At 40.4% G+C, this 19,107-nt stretch overlaps 2 protein-coding genes across 3 annotated transcripts in view; both read left to right on the top strand.

Moving 5' to 3' along the window:
• Positions 1 to 18,912, top strand: part of CD96 (CD96 molecule) — a 43,632-nt gene extending 24,720 nt beyond the window's left edge. For both annotated transcript variants that reach the window (XM_050958734.1, XM_050958742.1), the window contains 7 exons: positions 2,247 to 2,291; positions 4,723 to 4,797; positions 8,668 to 8,742; positions 11,819 to 11,899; positions 12,517 to 12,606; positions 14,279 to 14,402; positions 16,093 to 18,912. In XM_050958734.1, coding sequence (XP_050814691.1) covers positions 2,247 to 2,291; positions 4,723 to 4,797; positions 8,668 to 8,742; positions 11,819 to 11,899; positions 12,517 to 12,606; positions 14,279 to 14,402; positions 16,093 to 16,201 — 599 coding nt within the window. In that variant the 3' untranslated portion in view covers positions 16,202 to 18,912. The remainder of the gene's footprint in view (positions 1 to 2,246; positions 2,292 to 4,722; positions 4,798 to 8,667; positions 8,743 to 11,818; positions 11,900 to 12,516; positions 12,607 to 14,278; positions 14,403 to 16,092) is intronic.
• LOC127054453 (uncharacterized) overlaps positions 1 to 19,107 on the top strand; it is a 191,591-nt gene that overhangs the window by 90,451 nt on the left and 82,033 nt on the right. The gene's annotated exons all lie outside the window — the stretch shown is intronic.

A 19,107-nucleotide genomic window follows, 5' to 3' on the forward strand; every position in this document is an offset into this window, starting at 1 on the left:
AGCATAGTTAGAATACTCTGCTTTGGTGCAATTATCAGAAGTTCAGAAAACAACAGAAGACTTAATTGTGCTGCTACCATAAAAGTTGCACCATTTTGAGCTGTGATCTATCATAGCTAATTCTCATAAGCTAAGCAGAAGGGAGCCTACTTACTCTTTGAATGGGACGTAGTTTAAGGATCACTGAAGGTTCTTCTGGAAGTTTGGGTTGGCAGTTGAATAGGTGGCTCTCAGTATTGAACTGATGCCTGAGAAGAACATTAGGTGGATACTGTGCTATTAACAACACTTCATTCATGTGATTAGGCACACTACCAAGGTCCTATACACTTGTGATTTTTAAAGAGTTAATGGCACATTTCACAACAGTCTGTTTGCTAATTCAGGCATCCGTTTTGACCAAATTCTTGCTTTCTGTCACTGTCAGTTCTGCTGATAGTTTCAGCTAGACAAATTATTCTTCACATCCCCGAACTTAGCTGCTGTTAAGTAGTATTGTTGGAGCAAATACTCCAGTGTGTTCCACACTAGAGATAACTACATTTCAGTGATTCGTTGAGTGATCTGCCTGTATGTATATATGTATGTGTCTATGTAGGTCTATATGTATATAGAAGAATCGGTGCATATTGAACTTGGAAAAAGGAGTGTCCAGTGCCCTTGTAGGCCAATGGTGTGAGAGGCAGTGAATACTTAAATGGTCATGAAAAGTGCTGTTGTTAAGTCATTGGTCTAATCTGGGTATGGGTTATATTAAATTTAAGAACATAAGAATGACCATACTAGGTCAGACCAATGGTCCATCTAGCCAAATATCTTGTCTTCCGACAGTGTCCAAGGCCAAATTCCTCAAAGAGAATGAACAGAACTAGGCAATCATCCAGTGATAAATCCCTTGTCATCCAGTCCCAGCAACTGGCAATCACAGGCTTAGTCACACCCAGAGCATGGGGTTGCTTCCTTGACATTCTGGATAATATCCATTAATGGATTTATTCTCAATGAACTTTTTTTTTAAGTCTAGTTATAGTTTTGGCCTTCACAACATCCCCTGGCAATGAGTTCCACAGGTTGACTGTGTGTTGTGTGAAGAAGTACTTCCTTTTGTTTGTTTTAAACCTGCTGCCTATTAATTTAATTGGGCGAGTCTTGTTTCCTGTGTTATGTGAAAGGGTACATAACACTTTCTTATACATTTTCTCCACACCATTCATGAGTTTATAGACTTCTATCATATCACCCCACAGTCATCTCTTTTCAAAGATGAATAGTCCCAGTATTTTTAATCTCTCCTTATATGGAAGCTAAAAACAGTACCAGATGAAACAAGAAGAAATTTCAATCTGCACAGAGAAGCCTGCTGTCTCCTATTAACTAACATATAGTGGCTTTTTCAGATACAGTGCAGTGCATTCTGCAGTATATATCAGAATTTCAGTTTCAAGGCTTTACTCCCTAGTTATGCACCCTTGTAACAGCCTAAATGATTCCCCTCCCTCCTTGGTGTTCACTAGAATTATACAAACCCTACAGAGTCCAAGTTATTGTGGGCACATGAACCTGCAGTGTTTTGTGGACAGGAGCTGTCAATGGCACAGCCCCTGCTTGAAGATTCTTGTCATACAGAAAAAGAACCCTCATCCTCTTCACCTTCACAGCAGTTGGTCCTCCCCTCCTGTTTCAAGGACATCGTGCTTATCTTGGACATACTCAGGGAAAGTTGATGACCTACTTTCCTCCCTTTGGGATTCTCCTTGAGCTGGATGTGGCCTGCCCCTCAAGGGTGTATGGAAGACTCCAATGGGGGAGTGGCCTTCTGGTAGGAGAAAGGAGAGGGGACTTGTTCTGGCTGTAGAACCTGGTCAATAGCATCAACCCAACTGAAGAACACATACTTAAACCTGGCCTAAGGTTTGCAAATAAGCGATGATGTCAGGGGGGTTGAATATCTGTAGCAACATTGCACACAACCCTTAGGTTGACCACATTTGTTTACTTGTTAGCATGCTCCCCCATAATCACCTGTTAGAATGGCATGCATAGATGAATGGCTTTCAGCTTTTCCTTGCTTATGAGTCTCTGCATCTCCTGATTATATTGATTTCTCTGAAAGATCAGTGTGAGGTTTTGTAAATTGCCTTGTGCCTTTGGAACCCTTAGTGGCTCTATTTTCAGGAACATAATAAATGGCATTGCTGTACTGAAAAAGCTATTTAAAAGTCCTTGTTGGATTTGGTTGCTTATAGATCCTGAAATTTCAACATTTCCATCAATAATCATGGCTACCACAGGTAAAATATTTCATCCTATTTTTCTGCTAATAGATTCTTGTCTGTACTTGACCTGTGCTTATGCATCAGGCACACAATGAGGCAAGACTGAGAATCACAGTTCAGAATGTGTTCATGCTCTAGTGCAGGGGTCGGCAACCTATGGCACACGTGCCAAAGACTGCACGAGAGCTGATTTTTAATGGCACACTGCGGCCTGCCGGGACTCCACCGTGCCATTAAAAATCCTGCCAGCGTGGCAAGCCACAGGGTCCGCACTCCCCGGCCAGAGCATCTGGCCAAGCGCAGCAAGCCTCTGGCCCCTTCCCCGCCTTCCCTCCTTACCCCTGGAGCCCGGCTGCTGCGCATGCAGCCCTCTGGGGGCCAGGGCTGCGCGCTCCCGTGGGGCAGCGTTTGGCTCCATGGGGAGGGAAAGACGCTCCCCGCTCATCCGGAGCCCTGCCATCACGCACACAGTGCTCTGAAGGGCGGGGCTGTGTGCTCCCATGGGGCAGCATATCTGGCTCTGCCTGGAGCATCATGGAAGGGGTCCGGGGCTGGGGAGGTTGGATAAGAGGTGGGGGCAATCAGGGGACAGGGAGCACAGTGGGTTGGATAGGGGGTGGGATCCCGAGGGAGGGGTGGCTAGGGGCAGGAGTCCCTGGAGGGGGCAGTCAGGGAGCAGGGGGGATGGATGGGGCATGGGAGTCTGGGATCTGTTAGGGGTGAGCGGTGGATAGGGGTCAGGGCAGTCAGGGGATAGGGAGAAAGGAGGGTCCTGGGGGGGCAGTTAGGGTGGGGGGGTCTCTGGAGGGGGTGGTCAGGGAACAAGGAGCTGGGGGGGTTGGATGAGTTTGGAGTTCTGGGGACGCTGTCAGGAGGCAGGGGTGTGGAGAGGGGTTGAGGCAGGCAGGGAGCGGGGGGGTTGTATGGGTCCAGAGTTCTGGGGGTTCTGTCAGGGGGCGGGGAGTGGTTTGATATGCATGGGAGTCCAGGGGGTCTTTCTGGGGGCGGGGGTGTGGATAAGGGTCTGGGCAGTCAGGGGACAGGTAGTAGGTAAGGTCCTAGGGGGGCAGTCAGGGGACAAGGAGCAGGGAGGCTTAGATAGGGGGTGGAGTCCTGGGGGACAGTTAGGGGCAGGGGTCCCAGGAGGGGGTAGTCAGGGGACAAGGAGCGGGGGGGTTGGGGGTTCTGAGGGGAGCAGTCACCCAGCCCTCTGACCTGAGCCCTGACCCCCACACACACCCAGCCCTGATCCCTGCACCCCCACACACCACCCAGGCCCCTGCCCTGAGCCCTGTACCTCCCTCATACCCACTCAGCCCTCTGTTGACTCTTTCAGCCCCGCCACGACCCCAGCCCTGACTCTGGCACTCCCCACATCCCCAGCCCCCACACATCCCATGCACCTCCCACATCTCCACCCCCATCCTGAGCACCAAATTAAAAAATAAAGTAAAATACTTTATAAAAATCTTATTACTGTTACAGATAATTGATATGGTGGTGATAGAGAGGAGATAGACCAGAAGTGAAAAGTACCCCTGCACTCAAACATCATAACTGCACGTCTTCACTATTAATATGAACCATATGTTCCATATTCAATATTAATGTATCACCAGACATGTCATAAATATGAAGTTCCTACCCTCACTGAGAGGTTTCTAGATTTCACTTTTCCATTTGGTCCAATTCTGCATCCCCTAACTCAAATGGTACAACATGACTGTTGGTTGGTAAAATTAGTTTTATGTGTGGTTCTTAGTTGACAGGAATCCATGAATATTTGCTTAGAAGTTTAAATTGATTATGACCTCATTGTTGCAACTTCATGGATATGTAATCCACATACGTTAGCATGGGCTACACATAGTGTTTTACAAAGGAAAGCCTTTCTGTAGTGACCACTTAATAGGTCTAATTAACAATGCCACCATTCCTGGGCTAAAACAAGCTTAGAGATAATGGTATAATTTTCATTTGTATCAGTTACTGTGTCCTGCCTCTCCTTTTAAAAGAGTTTGGAAAACACCAGGCCTGCTTGGTAATCCAAGATGTCAAGGCTAAAACTGCAAAGACCTTGTTTGACTAGACTGAAAGTGGGAATAAAGAGCATACAGCACTCACCCCACACACAAACCTAGCAACCTTAGATACTTAAAAATAGTGCACATAGCTAGCCTATTCAAAGAAGTATTTCTATTATCATCCGCAGCCTCCTCCTCTGACTGTCTTGTTAAGTTTCTACATTTATGTAATGCTCTTAAACTTAAATATGCATCTGCTCTTAAACTTCAATAGGCTTGGAGCAGAGTCTCTAACTGTATGTTAGCACTGGGCTTAGTACAACAGTCTTGACCTTGGTTGATTACTCTAGGTGCTACTGTAATAATAATACCAAGCATGCCATGAACTAAATGTCTTATCACATAATATTTCTTTTACATAGGACTTCAAACTACATCTTCAACTTCCTTAGACTTCACAAGCCCAGTAACCTCTGAATCTGTTTCCACTGCACGAAGTAAGTATGATTCAGGTTCATTCTTGTGTCCAAAATGGTTTCTGTATTGCTGCAGGAATTAAAGAAAAAAGTTAAATACAGATAGACACTAAATAACTGACATCAATTTTTTGGCAAAAATACACAACTTATATTTACACCATAGGTATAATCCTATTCCACACTGTGTTACAATCTGGTAGTTTGCAGTGTAGTTGGTCCCATAAAAGGTATTACCTCACCAACCTTGTCTCTCATCTGATAGTTGGCAGTTTAAGAATAAACTGATGTGAGAAATCATGGTTATGATGTAGTAGTATGTATTGTTTGTTTCAGAAAATATGCACCAGTTTTAGAAAGTGAATTGAGCAAAAATATTGTGTATATATGTTTTTATAATTAAAAAGATATTTGAAAATGGGACTATATTACAGATACTGAAAGTTCACACTAAGTATTGCAGCACCAGAGCATCCACAGAGTGCGTAGAGAAATAAAATATTTACAATGCATGACTCGGCTTAGTGATTTCCTCTCTTCCATCTGTGGCAGCCTTAGTGGGTCTTGCTGATGCTCAGGTTTGCGTGATGAAATATGACTCAGCTGGAAGCAGAGCTGGGTAAAATTTTCACACCTTCTTTTTGGTTTAAAAAAAAAGCAGATTCAGCTACCCCAAAACATTTCACAAATTTGTGTTAATTTTGCCAAACTGCTTAAGTAAAAAAAGAGTAAAACATTTCAAAATATTTTCATTTCTACACTTTCAAAATGAAGCATTTTGATTTTTTGTCTGAAATTATTTTTTGTTAAAAAAATTGCTTGAATTTTACTTAAAAATTTTTTTAAAAAAATGCTCAAAATCAAAACAAAACATTTCATTTCAGGTTGAAAAAATATATGTTTGGTCCTAAACTATCTCCCTCGTCCCCTCCCCGCCACGCACACACACGCGCACACACGCGCACACACGCGCACACACGCGCACACACGCGCACACACGCGCACACACACACACACACACACACACACACACTTACTTTTTTGGAATTGCCATTGAACCAAAAAAATCTATTGTTCACCCAGCTCTAGTTGAAAGTGTAATGCAGGGTTTTATTCAAACTCCCCTGGAGGGATTAGCTCACAACAATTGTCTCTGGTGTACACCTGACAACTCTATGACAATCCCATGAATCAAAGCAGACTAAATTCTGAGCCTCTTACATGTGGTTTGGCCCTGATGGTTTGGAATAACAAGGTCCTTCCTAGAACCAAGAACCTTCTAGTCATCGAAACACTGCCTTTTTAAGGGTTGTTTGCATTATGAGGCCTAGTTGTCTGTCTCTCCCTCCAGAGCTTGTATGATCCAGGATTAGGCAGGCATTCTTTCTCGTCTTGCTAGCAATAGGCTATAGACTTACTGGCACATAATGCACAAATGAAACAACCCCAGAATGTAAAAGACAAACCACATGCTGTGAAGAATGGCAGCCCCCAGGGCATGGAAAAGAGTCAGTGCAACAGACTACTCTAGTCTCATCGTCCTCCTCAGAGCAACACCATAGTCATGGCTCACAAATGAAAATATATTTGTATATTACAATACAGACAGTGCTCAGTGTCAGCTGTACTGTGGGCATTGGTCTTCTGTCATCTTAGACTTCAGAGAAGGGCAGACACTACATATCTGAAGTACATAGAACATAGAGCAAAAGTGATTGTTTTTCTTTTCTTTTAAATTCAGCTTCTCCATTCTCATATGGCTGCAGTGCACCCAGTTTGACGTAGTGGGTTGTTTCCATAATGAGTGTTTATCCTCTTAATTACACTAATTACACTCAAACATTAAAGCTTTTCAGAAGGTTGCCTATCCCAGAATACACATTTGTTAGTTCCATACCTACCTGTAATAACAAGCTGATTCAGCAAGAGCTCTTACCTTTGGCTAATTCCACCTCTTGGGTCAAATTCAGCCCTCCAGGAGGCTGTACCACTCCTGTGGAAGTCAGTGGGAATTGTATCCACTTTCTGAAGAGATGAATCTGACCTGAAATATGTAAAGGTACCTTTAGCAGCTTCACTTACATGTGATGGCAAAAGACCAACGCTCTTGATTCTGGTATTGTAAATATTCCTTAAATTGTGGAGTGTGACTATGCAAATTAGCTTAGCATAACAATACTTACACAGACCTGTAGACAGACATTGGCAGCCTGGGTGAGTGATGACACCAGAGGAAGAAACTGAATGGCTTAGTAATAACATATACTTTGAGAAGGTAAGAAGATAGTGTAAAATAAAGTGGAGAATCTAAACAGGTTCAAAGACATAGAAATAGTAGCAAGATGCCAGCTGGATTATGTGGAGGCAAGCAAAGAGCTGCCAAACAAAATGTGTAACCTTGACAGCTCATCTCTCAAGCTTGACCAACATAAATTAGTCCAATAAAAGATTTATTACCTCAGCCTCCTTGTGAAATAAATAAATAAAATAAATGAAAACCTTTTAGCTTGCTTGCAATATGCAAATATAAATGTCTGCCACCCAAATAAGGCTTCAGCTACACTACAGATATAAATGAGCCTGTGCCAACCTAATTAGAACATGTTATAACTGGCTCAGGAATTGGTAAAAAGCTGTGATGTAAACAGGACTTTGGCATGTCTTATCTCCTGTAAACAGGGAACAACTGTGTTAGAGCTGGTTCCCCTGACTCAATTACAGTTACACAATAGACAGGGTCTTTGGGTGTCTGGGTGACCCAGTGCTCTGCATAACACTGCTCCTTCCTTTCTAATAACTCACTCACTTCTTTCCACACCAGTGTCACCATAGGCTTCTTCAGAAGATGCCCTGGGAGTCAACTGAGTTCGTGAGCAGAGGATTTGCCTTCTAAATCCTCATTAGTATAAAAGTTGTTTGATTCAACTTCTTATTTCACAGCACTCTTATTGAAAATCCAGGAGACAGCTGGTGTAAGGGAATTGATACAAGCAGAGAGTGCACACAAATAGATTGGAAGGCTGTAAGGGGGCAGGATTGGAGCTCTTGCAAGGGCAGCCTGTTCTATGCTTAGCTTTCATGTTAATCCCTCGTGTGCAGCACCCGAAGACACTTGCATTTTGTGTGTTAGGTAATAGCTTTGTCTCACCTTCTCAGGCTTGCAAACATTCTCCGATGACTTAGTGCCATTCTTGCAGAATCAGACAGGTGTCAAGAAGGATTGACATTTTTAGCAAGTCTGAAATAAGCCATCTGGGAGGTTGCTTGTTATCTGCCAGAATGTCAAATTCCTGATAAATAGCTGGTTCAGCTCTAGCCTATTTAGCATTTCACTTGATTCCTTTTGATCTGTTAAATGGAGAATTGGAATTGGCTTTTACAAAAGTCCTGATAGTCACTATCTCAAAACATCATCTTGCTAGAGCTGGATAAAACATGGGTTTGTTTCATAGGTGTTCATGCAGAGAATCTTTTCCACAGTTTTGATTCACGTATGTTTGGCTTCAGTTTTGAACAAGCCCCAAAACTCAATTAAAACCACCAAGTTTCAACTGATTTCCCATTGAAATGATAAATCAGTTCAGATTTTCTCAAAACTCAGACTAGGTTCATTAGAAATTTTCACAAACCTGAATCATCCTTTCAGTAAATCATGCTGTGTTTCTACTTGATGACAAAACCCCAAACCTTGCTTTGGGTTTCTGTAAAGAAAGTCCCATCCAGTTCTATATCATCATGCTTGTCTGTGAATTAACCAAAACTGCTGATATTAGATGAAACAGCCATTAATCATCATCCAGTCAGGAGACAGTGAGGAGAGTCTGAGGAATGGTAAGCACAACAATGTTGTCTAGCACAACTTTTGCAAACTGTTGCTTTGTTTTCCAACAGGCCAGTTTGATTCTCCCACAGATACACAAGGCTATACCAACACCATAGCCACCAGTGAAAGTGAAACATCACAGCGTAAGTAGATGATACCTATCTCTCTGGGTATATTTTTCCTTGTAAGATTTCATTAAATAAAAGATTCTGGATAAAGAAGGCTGGAAACTGAACGCTTAGAGCAGCAATGCAAACTTACCCAACACTGTGCTTCAAATCTAGTGGGACCAGGGAATCAGCTCCAATGGCAGAGAGTAGCTCAATCTCAATTTGCCCATTGAACCATTGATCTTTTTGCTGAGTGTCAACATTTGTGGTGATAATAGGCCATCAGGTGGCAATGGTTTTCAGTCATTAGTCAAGGAAAGACCACTGACCTGGTTGCAAAAGATTTCCTAGTTCATGATCATTCTTTTGAGCCAGCTAGTCTCTAAGTATTAATATTTTTATAGGCTGTAATGTTTGTAAGGCTGAGGCATGAGTGCTGCCTTACAAGCCATGAGAAGAAATCCCCTATGGCATGTTATTCTGTTTGTAATGGTTCATGCAAAAAAAATAAGGATCAAACAAGCTAATATTGATTGCTCACACCAAAACTGTTTCTGACACATGTTCCTGAATGTTATTTTGTGTTATAATGCAAAGTCTGATATTGGATACACATGAGGCTGTATTCCTGACAGGAATTCCTAATAAGATTTTTTTTTTTCTTTCCCCTCCACCAGTAGATTTATTTCAACACACTTAGAAGAACTTAGCAACTTAGAAAAAAAGACATAACAAAAACCTCTTTCTTGAAATGACCTGAGTGAACAGCTGGCACATGAACCCAAACCTTCCCTAGCTCACTTACTTCAGGTTTATTGATTTGAACTTATGCAAGTCGCCGCTGGGTGCAAACTATGCTCTAAAACAGGTAGCATCACATTGTGCTGCTTGCCGTGACCACTCCAAAGTGTAATTACTAGGCCACAGGCAGGAATCTAGAGTTGGAATTGAGTTGATGATCTTTGAAGTTAATACTCAAACCTCATGTTTACCTAGTCCTCTCCACCTCCACCTTACGCATTCCCAGCTAAAGCTCCTGTGGTCAGCGGCGTATTATCACCTAGGCCGACAAATTTGCAGGAGTGGCAAATTTATAATAACAGCATTTTTGTAATCGCAGCATCAGTGACGCTGCGATTCTACCAATCATAGAAACCACCAATGACGGCACGAAGCCATTTAGTAAACATACTCACAAGAATCCTAAACTGCTCTGGACCCCTGCTTGAATGCAGGGTTTGGGTCCATGCGTGGTCCTGCACTATAAGCGAAATCAGACTATACAGACGTGTGTTCGAGCGAGGGTCCGCTGTAATTGTAATTTTATTTATAATAAAACTTCTAAATGTTCTATTATTTTAATGATATTTAGATTGATTTTAGTTCAAACGAATTTGTAAAAAAACTAAAACAAGTTCCTACGGGGCCGGGAGCGGCAATTATTTCAGGGCCTAAGGGAGGCAAAATCATTAATCCACTGCTGCCTGTAGTTGGTGTCTGTGGACTTCACCAGCATAAAATAAGGTCTCATGCAGCACATGTGGGAAATTATAACTTGCTAACAAAATATGTATATCAAAAGACACTAAAGCTAATATTTTTAAAAGTTTCTGTGTAGCGATGATAATGAGCATTGAGGTATTGGATCAGAAGAGCAAGCCATGAGTTTCTCAGAAGCTATGTGGAATCATTGGTTTAAAACTAGTTTGGGACAGCTGTGACCATAAATTGTTTCCATATCTGGTATCATTGGTGGCCTGTGCAAAATGGGTCACATTTCAATTTATCGCTGACAGGATGACAAAAATCACTTCCTCCTCCGCTCCCCCCCACCACCACCACCAAAGTGGCATTAATTGGCCAAGCTTTGTCGTAGCAGAGAGGGCAAACACTAAAAGGGTCTTGGAGTCTGAACTGCGCTTTCACCAATAATGTTGATCAGTGGTTTCATGTCAGGTTTATGGTTCACTGGCAGGGCACTTGAGAGGAAGCTGTTTCTGTCTAAGCTATATGTGTCATCATATGCAGGACTTGAGTCTTCAGGCTTGTCAGGGCAGGAATTTTCCTCAGCGCCCAAATTGAAACTAAAAATGTTTATAAATAATGTCAGGCATAATGTTAAAATTAAGGTAGGTCCTTGGGCAGAACCAGAACACGGAGAGGGTAGTTATAACATATTAAATATATTAGTGGAGAACGCAAGCAAAGCAAAGAGAAGCAATGAGTTCATGAGACACCTGAATGGGATAAAGCCCTAGTGACAAAAAATTTAGCTAAACCATGGATAAACAAAACAAAAACATTGTATCAGATATTTTCCTTTTTAACGAAATCCATTTATCTATAGTGTGAGGGACATTTTAATAATAATACTTCATTTCTTTCACTCTTTATTTTATTTTTGTGTATTTAGATTGCAACTCTTCAGGGCGAGGTGTGTCTGTTGACTGTATTTGAATAGTGTCTAGCACAGTGAGGCCCTGATCCCAGCTGAATCCTCTCTATGTGCTGCCATAGTACAAATGGAAAACACTAATAAGAATAAATATGTAATGCTGTTCAAGCTTCTATATAGAGCGATTAAGATTTTGCAGTAAATGTATATCTCTGGGGTTTTTTATATCCTGCTCATCCCCATGGGAACTAAGCACGTATTATGTTTTGATAAAGTAAGAACTGATGTAAACTTCCATCTAAAACTTGAACTGAATTTTTAAAAAGATGCACAATATTTGATTAATGTATTAAAAAAATTCTTTGACTTCTCCGTTCTGGTCAGAACCAAAAAAAACCGCATGTCCTGGAAGTCTCATGTAACACTAGGGCCATTGTCTTTTTTCTTTTCAATTATTTAATCTCCCACAGGTTGTTTGTGCGGCTCTTGTGGAATTAACAACCTTATTTTGCCAACTAAGTATTGCAATGAAATTTATATTTGAGTATAGTAGGTTTAGGCACCAGACATTATACATAATTTTTTTAGGCTGGTCTGCTATTTCATTTACTGCCAGAGTCCAGAAAAGAAAAGGACATAAAATAGCAAAACTAAGCCTGATGTGGCAGTAATGGCTTGTAAAGTAACTTCTGAAAATGGATTGTTTTTAAATAGGACTGAGTGACCCTACTACTGCAACCCAACAGAGCAACGTGAATACAACCCTCTCCAGGGAGAATGTAACCCTGCCACACTGTAAGTGTTGGGGCAGATCTAGAATGCATGCCGTTGTGTGGTTAATTATTTTATCCATTGCTTTGGAATAGTGATGAACTGAGGAGGCACGTCCAGAAAAATGACAATAAATCCTAAAGCAGTACCAGTCACAAATTTGTGTAGCTTGGCTAAACTAGCAAGGATGGGAAAGGTATGTAACTGTTTACAAGGCAAAGAAAGGTGATTTTTTAGTGTGACACAGTACTTGGGGTTATATTATTGGCTCTGCTACCAAACTCACTTTGTGATTTTTTTTAGTAAGTCACTTGATATTTCTTGGACTCAATTTCTCCATCTGTAGAGCAGGTGAAATGTTTACCTCTCTTGCAGAAGTTCCGTGTGACTAAAGTCATTGTTTAGTGGAGGTTTTTAACATTTGTAACTACTTTATATAAATCTTTGTTTATATCAAATTTAGATCTTAGGTCAAAACTAAAGTTGGCTTTGTCCCTTTAAATGAAAGTGGGCACTCAGAATTTGGCAGCTGGTTTTCAGCTCTTTCAGGCTCTCATGAATTATATATGGTTGTGACTTCTAAAAATCATGCTCAGTAAAATCAAACACACTATTTACATTGTATGTCTATATCTTTTTAGGCAATCTGTCCTCCAGCACAATGGTTGATCCAGCTTTATTTACTAAATTCGATGGTTTATCAACTACAAGGAAATTGGTTAATGGTACTGGTAAGCCATTCATTCACAACTCTCTCCTTCATAAATATTTGTAGATATGTAAGAACTTGAGGGACTAATACTTAGAGCTTCAAGTAGTTGCACTGGTAATAGAAAACCAACCAACCCACCACCACCACCAACAACAACAAAACCTAATCAAACCAGGGTTGTATATGGGGTCTAATGGCTGTTCATGTCTCCACAATGCAGATAATCACAGCTGCTTTGGGTATTTCTATCCTGGCACATCTTTAGCAAAAGAGCATACTAAGCATGCTACTTGTGGGTAGCCACCTATAACTGAAAGATGGGGTTAATCTGTGAAATGTCATGTACTGCAACTTTTAACAACGTGACACACCTATAGAATTTCACAGACATATCAGTGTGTTACTGGTGTTTACCCACCTTTGCTTACTAGTGGACTGACAACATGGTTTCTGTGCTAAAATATGATTTATTTCAAATCCATTATAATGCAGTACTTTTCATTGGTTGGTGGTAATATGATAATGTTGAGCTTGTGGTTGTGCTATCACTGACAGGAATGTCAGGTTGTTTTACCCTTGTAACCGTCATACAAACCAGTGCTCCAAAAAATTGTAAATGAAAGGTTCCATTAAGTTGCTAGTACTACTAGTAGCACAGTGGGCAGAGCTATTGCTGCTGTTGGCTAAAGGAAAAACAAAACTGAGTTAAAGTACCAGTTGAAAGGCCAGGCTGTGAACTTTTCACACACATTATATGAGCAGTCTGTCACACAAGTAGTTAAATTGACTCAAATGGACTAGCACTGTAAGCAACTGTTTAACAATGTGAATAATGAGTTCACACACTTGCCCACAGTAATTGAAAGGGGCTTTTCCAGCTGCCATCCCATAACTTGTACCATGGCCAGGCCCAAATTTTTGCTTCAAGTGGCAGCTCTGCAATGCTGGTGTTGCCTTAAGTTGTATGGAGCCTTCAGTTAGCTCAGTAAGACTCAGTATTAAGTTAAAGAGTTAGAGCTTCATTGAATACACTCACCAGCACTGGAAATCTTGTAGAATTAATTAAAACCCCCACAACATGCATGAAGCTGTAGTGGATTCTCAGAGGGCTATCTCTCTGTGGTTAGCAACATGGAGAATCTTTTCAGCACATAAATCTCTGCCTAAAAATTAATCAAAATATTTTAACCAATTGTAATGGGCATGGGGCAAACTTAAGAAAACTAGATCTGTGTCCCCAACTTTGATGCAGATGGCAACCCTAGTGATATGTTTATGTTGGTTTCCCATTCTCATAGAATTCCAGAATACAGTGGAAAATGTATAGGCCGAACTTTTTCAGAGTAAGTGCTTAAAAGAAAACACTCAGATCATAGTCTGATTTTTCATAAATGCTGAGTATTTGCAGCTTCAGTTGACTTTGAATGGAGTTGTAATCTCAACAACTATGATATGAAGCCACTTAATTATGTGCCTGAATTAGGATTTATGTGCTTAAACTGATGCATCTAAATTTGAAAACACTGGCAGTCCTATACAGGTTGGGTTTGCTATATAGATGTGTGGATAAGGGAGTTGCCTGCTTAATTAAATCAAATAGAAACCCCCCCTCTTTTTTTTTTTTTGGCAGAATGTTGCTTTTCCTTGTGAGCTGGAGTTTGAATTATTCTTTTTTTCTGTCCCTTTTTCAGGCATGGTGGGAAATGCAGAGAATGCTCGCTTCTCCTGGCCTGCGGTTGTAGCGCTCTTGCTTCTGTTTTGTTCTTTTCTAATCATTTTAGGAATCAGAAAATGGTGTCAGTACCAAAAAGAAATGTAAGTATTATTATCAAAAATGGTGAGCAGAAATAGAGATATTAGTGAGGATTCCAGCCCAAAGTTTCAGAATGAAATTCAGATAATTATCTTATTTTGTAGATGCATGTGAACATGGGTAGAAATGAACAAGTACAGACATACAGTTGTGTGATATACATAATTGAAGCTTAATCCCATTCACTGTTCAATATGCTTCAATTTAACATTCCACATAAGAGAGCTGAGTTCCTTATTAAATGTTTGGGGAAATATAGGGATGGCAAACTAAACCCCTTTAAAACGTACCCTGGTTATTCTGAACTTTCAGTTAACTGCAGTAAGATTATATTTATCCTTGGATTGTTAACATCTTGGGACTGGGCTTTTACTTTATGGAGCCCTGTAAATCTCCATGCACAGCTATAAATCTTTGTAAATGTGTCTCCAGATATCAATGCAAGCAACAGCTTGTTGCCTTATTTATCCAAAGGTTTTGGATTTCACGACAGCACTTCAAGTTGTAAAAGATGTGTGTTGTCCCCAGCCCTCCACCTCTGTGTACAAAAGAGCACACATCAATGCCAGAACATGGTTTTGAGCTGTAAAGTAGAATATGTAGGTGGGAGTGTCATAACATATTCCCAGATTTGGACCTTAGCGTCCAAAATATGGGTGTTAGCATGAAAACCTCCAAGCTTAGTTACCAGCTTGGACCTGGTAAAGCTGCCACCACCCAAAAAATTAGAGTGTTTTGGGGCACTCTGGTCCCCCCAACAACCTTCCCTGGGGACCCCAAGACCCAAATTCCTTCAGTCTCACAAAAAAGAGGAATAAACCATTTCCCTTCCCCCCCTCCAGGTGTTCCCTCCCTGGGTTCCTGCAGAGATATACAGAAGCAAGCTCCGTAAATCTAAACAGAGGGCCTCCACCCTCCCTATTTCCAGTCCTGGAAAACAGAAGTACCGAGAGCTAATCTCTCTTTCCCCCTCACCCAGAGGGAATGCAAAGTCAGGCTAGTAAATCTAACACACACAGATTTCCCCCTGACTTCTTCCTCCCACCAATTCCCTGGTGAGCACAGACTCAATTCCCTGGAGTTCCCCACTAAAGAAAAACTCCAACAGGTCTTAAAAAGAAAGCTTTATGTAAAAAGAAAGAAAAAAACATAAAAATGGTCTCTCTGTATTAAGGTGACAAATACAGGGTCAATTGCTTAAAAAAAATATGAATAAACAGCCTTATTCAAAAGAACACAATTCAAAACACTCCAGCAACTACACACGTAAATACAAAATAAAAAACATATAAACCACTGTCCTTTCTGTACTTACAACTGGGAAACAGAAGATTAGAAAGCAGGAAACAGAAATCCTCTCATAGCCGAGAGAGAGTACAGGCAAAAGACAAAAAACAAAAGGACTCACACACAAACTTCCCTCCACCCAGATTTGAAAAAGTCTTGTTTCCTGATTGGTCCTCTGGTCAGGTGTTTCAGGTTACTCCTTTCCAGGTAAAAGAACATTAACCCTTAGCTATCTGTTTATGACAGAGAGAACAGACATGAACTCTACAAAATGTTAGAGAAGAAAGAGGCCAAAATTCTTTCTTACCTTTTGTCCTTATATCTCTTCCCATTTTCCCTAATAACCTTATAGCCATTTTTACATCATTAGCTGTTGTGTTTTCAAAGACTTATTTTTTATTCTAGTATGAACAGACCTCCATCTTTCAAGCCACCACCACCTCCAATTAAGTACACATCCATGCTAGAATCTGATGGAACTACCCCATCCTGCCATGAACTGGAAACTTTGTAATGTTTCTTGATGTATTCCTGAACTATCTCCGAAGAATATTATATCTTGTAACTGAGTAAGCCTTTTAAAATGCAGATTGCTGGAGTTCAGTCTGAATGACCCATATTCAGAGTCAAACTTCTTAAACTGACAAGGTCAGAAGCAAAGCACTCCTGAGTATGCTTTCTCATCCATTTAGATATGCATTCATCTGACAGACTGGAGTCTAACTGCAGCACATTGGAGATTACAGGTGCTCAACTTGGATTGGGTGATCAGATGGGAATTTGCTGTCTTAATAATGGGAGTAGATTAGTGCATGTGTCACTTCATTAATCTGCCTAGAAAAAATGTTGAAGAATTTTATTTTGGTATGCCTATAATTATGAGCACTTTAAGCATATGGCAGACATAATTACTCCACAGTCTTGGTAATACTTTTGGAAGCTTTCTGACACATGCGTGAACAGGGTTTTTTTAAACTATAATCTTTCTTACTATACAAATACTGATATACAGTGAGGTTAGCCAATGCTCAGCCTAAAAAGCTGGAGCATACATTGTAGGACGATAGTCCACATATATCATCACTGACATCCAATGTGGACTCACTTGGAAAGGTTGACATGAGAGGAGGCTGCTGTTTCCTTCTGACGTGATTTGCTGAGAAGACCTGCTGCATATATTAAAAGTGCCAGGCCAAGGAGAGGTCAGGTTATCTAGCAAGCCATCTTAAATGGGAGACCTAAGGACTGAAATGCATAACAATCCAAGGGGATGATAATAGAAACAGTGACTGCTTCCATGGACAATAGCTATTGAAAGTAACAATTGTTCAAAGATACAAATATTTTCTGAAGTATATTTATATATCAAACATATTGATCGCAGGAGAAAAAAAAGGAACACAGTTCTTCATTATTCACTCCACAGTTGTAAATGTCAGCAGGGAGAATCCTGCTGAGAACTGGTTTAACTCTTTGTCTTTGCTAATATCTTTTAATATTGCAAACAATTTTCAGACATGTACGAAGTCAGGCTTCAACTGGAGGCAGTACAATTAATGTAAGGAAATGCCATCATGATAAAGTGTGTGTTTCACAAGGAGCCAAATTCAGACATGGTAAAGTTGAAAATGATGTGCTGGTTTAGGGATGGAATATGCAGCACTTTCTGCAATAGAAGTGGAAGATGAGTGTCATGGAGTTTACAAATGCTATTGCATTCCTCATAGCTTTAAATGAAGGAGTTATTTGATAGGAAAAAGAAATTAAGAAACTATTCCCTCTAAAATCTCAGACATAAGAGTACGCTATTGTGTTTGTCCATTCTTAAATATTTGAGGTTTATAGCAAGCACTTTTCTTCATAAAGAACTTTACAAACTTCTCATGCGCAGAATAGAGATCAGCTTTTCCACCACTGAAATGCATCTAAATCTAGTGTAAAACATGGATGATTAACTGCACAGAACCATTTACATAATGTTTAAGACAAAAAATGGAAAAAAAGTCATCCACTAAAAACTCATGGGAAAATATAGAAAAGCAAATAATAACCCATGTTAGAATGCAGCCAGGACACTGCTGCAAGCTTAGTAAAAAATTAGCAATGAATCTTCAATGGCTGCAAGTACTCACTATCTTGGTTTTAAAAAAATGATCCAAAAGATATTACCTCCCGGGGCTTAGAGGAAAGAATACCACCTTTGTAACTAACTTTGTTTCTGGCACCTCCCTGGGTTTTCCTTGAAGTTTTTTGACTGAAGCCTAACTATTACAGGGTTTTCCATAGCACCCTTCACTGCCATATAGAAGAGCTTCCCTGTGACATAAATCTGCCCAGCAATATCGGTGCTGGACTTCTCTGCTCTTTTCCCCTTCCTGGTTAAAGGAAATTCTGCTTGAGGAGTAATTGTAGTTTTGATCATCATTTTGCCATTTATAGTAGAAAAGCTTCCTTAAGACTTGGGATTTTTTTGTCTGCCTTGAAAATGGTCAGACTCTGGTTTAGACAATCCTTTCATGTAGCTGTTTCAATAGCCAAACTCCTTAAGCCAAGGATCCTCTGCCTTCAGCTCCCAGGAACATTGTTCTGGGAACTGTCAGCTAAGTTTTCCCAAGGATGCAAGTTCCTGGGCAAGTCATGGAGGAAGACTTGAATGCTGCTGTAACTGGGTGAGTTAAAGCACTTCTCTCTGGAGGCAAAGAATGTAATTCAGTGTGTCCAAGTCCCAAACTGGTTCAACCTTCCTGAGCTGTTTGAGTTGTTGCCAGGTCACATTGAGAAGAAGAAAATGGAATTACTAAAGGTTGACACCAGTGTCAGAACCTAGTCTCATGAGTTCATTGTAATCTAAGGATTTCTGAAACTTAATATGTATTTTCTTATTTTTTCCTCTTTTCATTATCTTATTTTCAAGACTCATTATTCAGCCACACAGAGAAAAATGAATGCCATCACAAATTGATAAGTCCATTTATGTGCATATATCTATGACCACGGAGTTTCTTCCCATAGAGTTCCTGCCCTCATAATATGAGGCTGGTCTGTGTCGCATCCTGAATGTTACCCTGTACAGCTTTTTATTTTTTTTTTGTATTTGACTTGAAGTTGTAAAAGAAATATTATGTGGGTGTAATGCCACCTTACCACCAGAAGATGGTTCCACAGCTGTAAATTTAATTCTCTGGTTAGTAAAGTCATAACAATAAAATGAACATCTTTACTACATTTTTGTTGGCCACAGGTGAAATAATTATTGAAAAGGTATTGAAGAGTATTAAAAACATTTGATACAAAACTTCCTTCAAAAACAGATAAATAATTGAGTATGAAATCATAAGCTGCAAAATTTGCTCCAAAACACAGATAAATATACAGTATAGGTCCTTCAGTTTTAAGAAAGCTATTTTCTGGAGTCTCCTT

The sequence above is a fragment of the Gopherus flavomarginatus genome, chromosome 1 (genome assembly GCF_025201925.1).
Source record: "Gopherus flavomarginatus isolate rGopFla2 chromosome 1, rGopFla2.mat.asm, whole genome shotgun sequence".
NCBI classification, from domain to species: domain Eukaryota; kingdom Metazoa; phylum Chordata; order Testudines; family Testudinidae; genus Gopherus; species Gopherus flavomarginatus.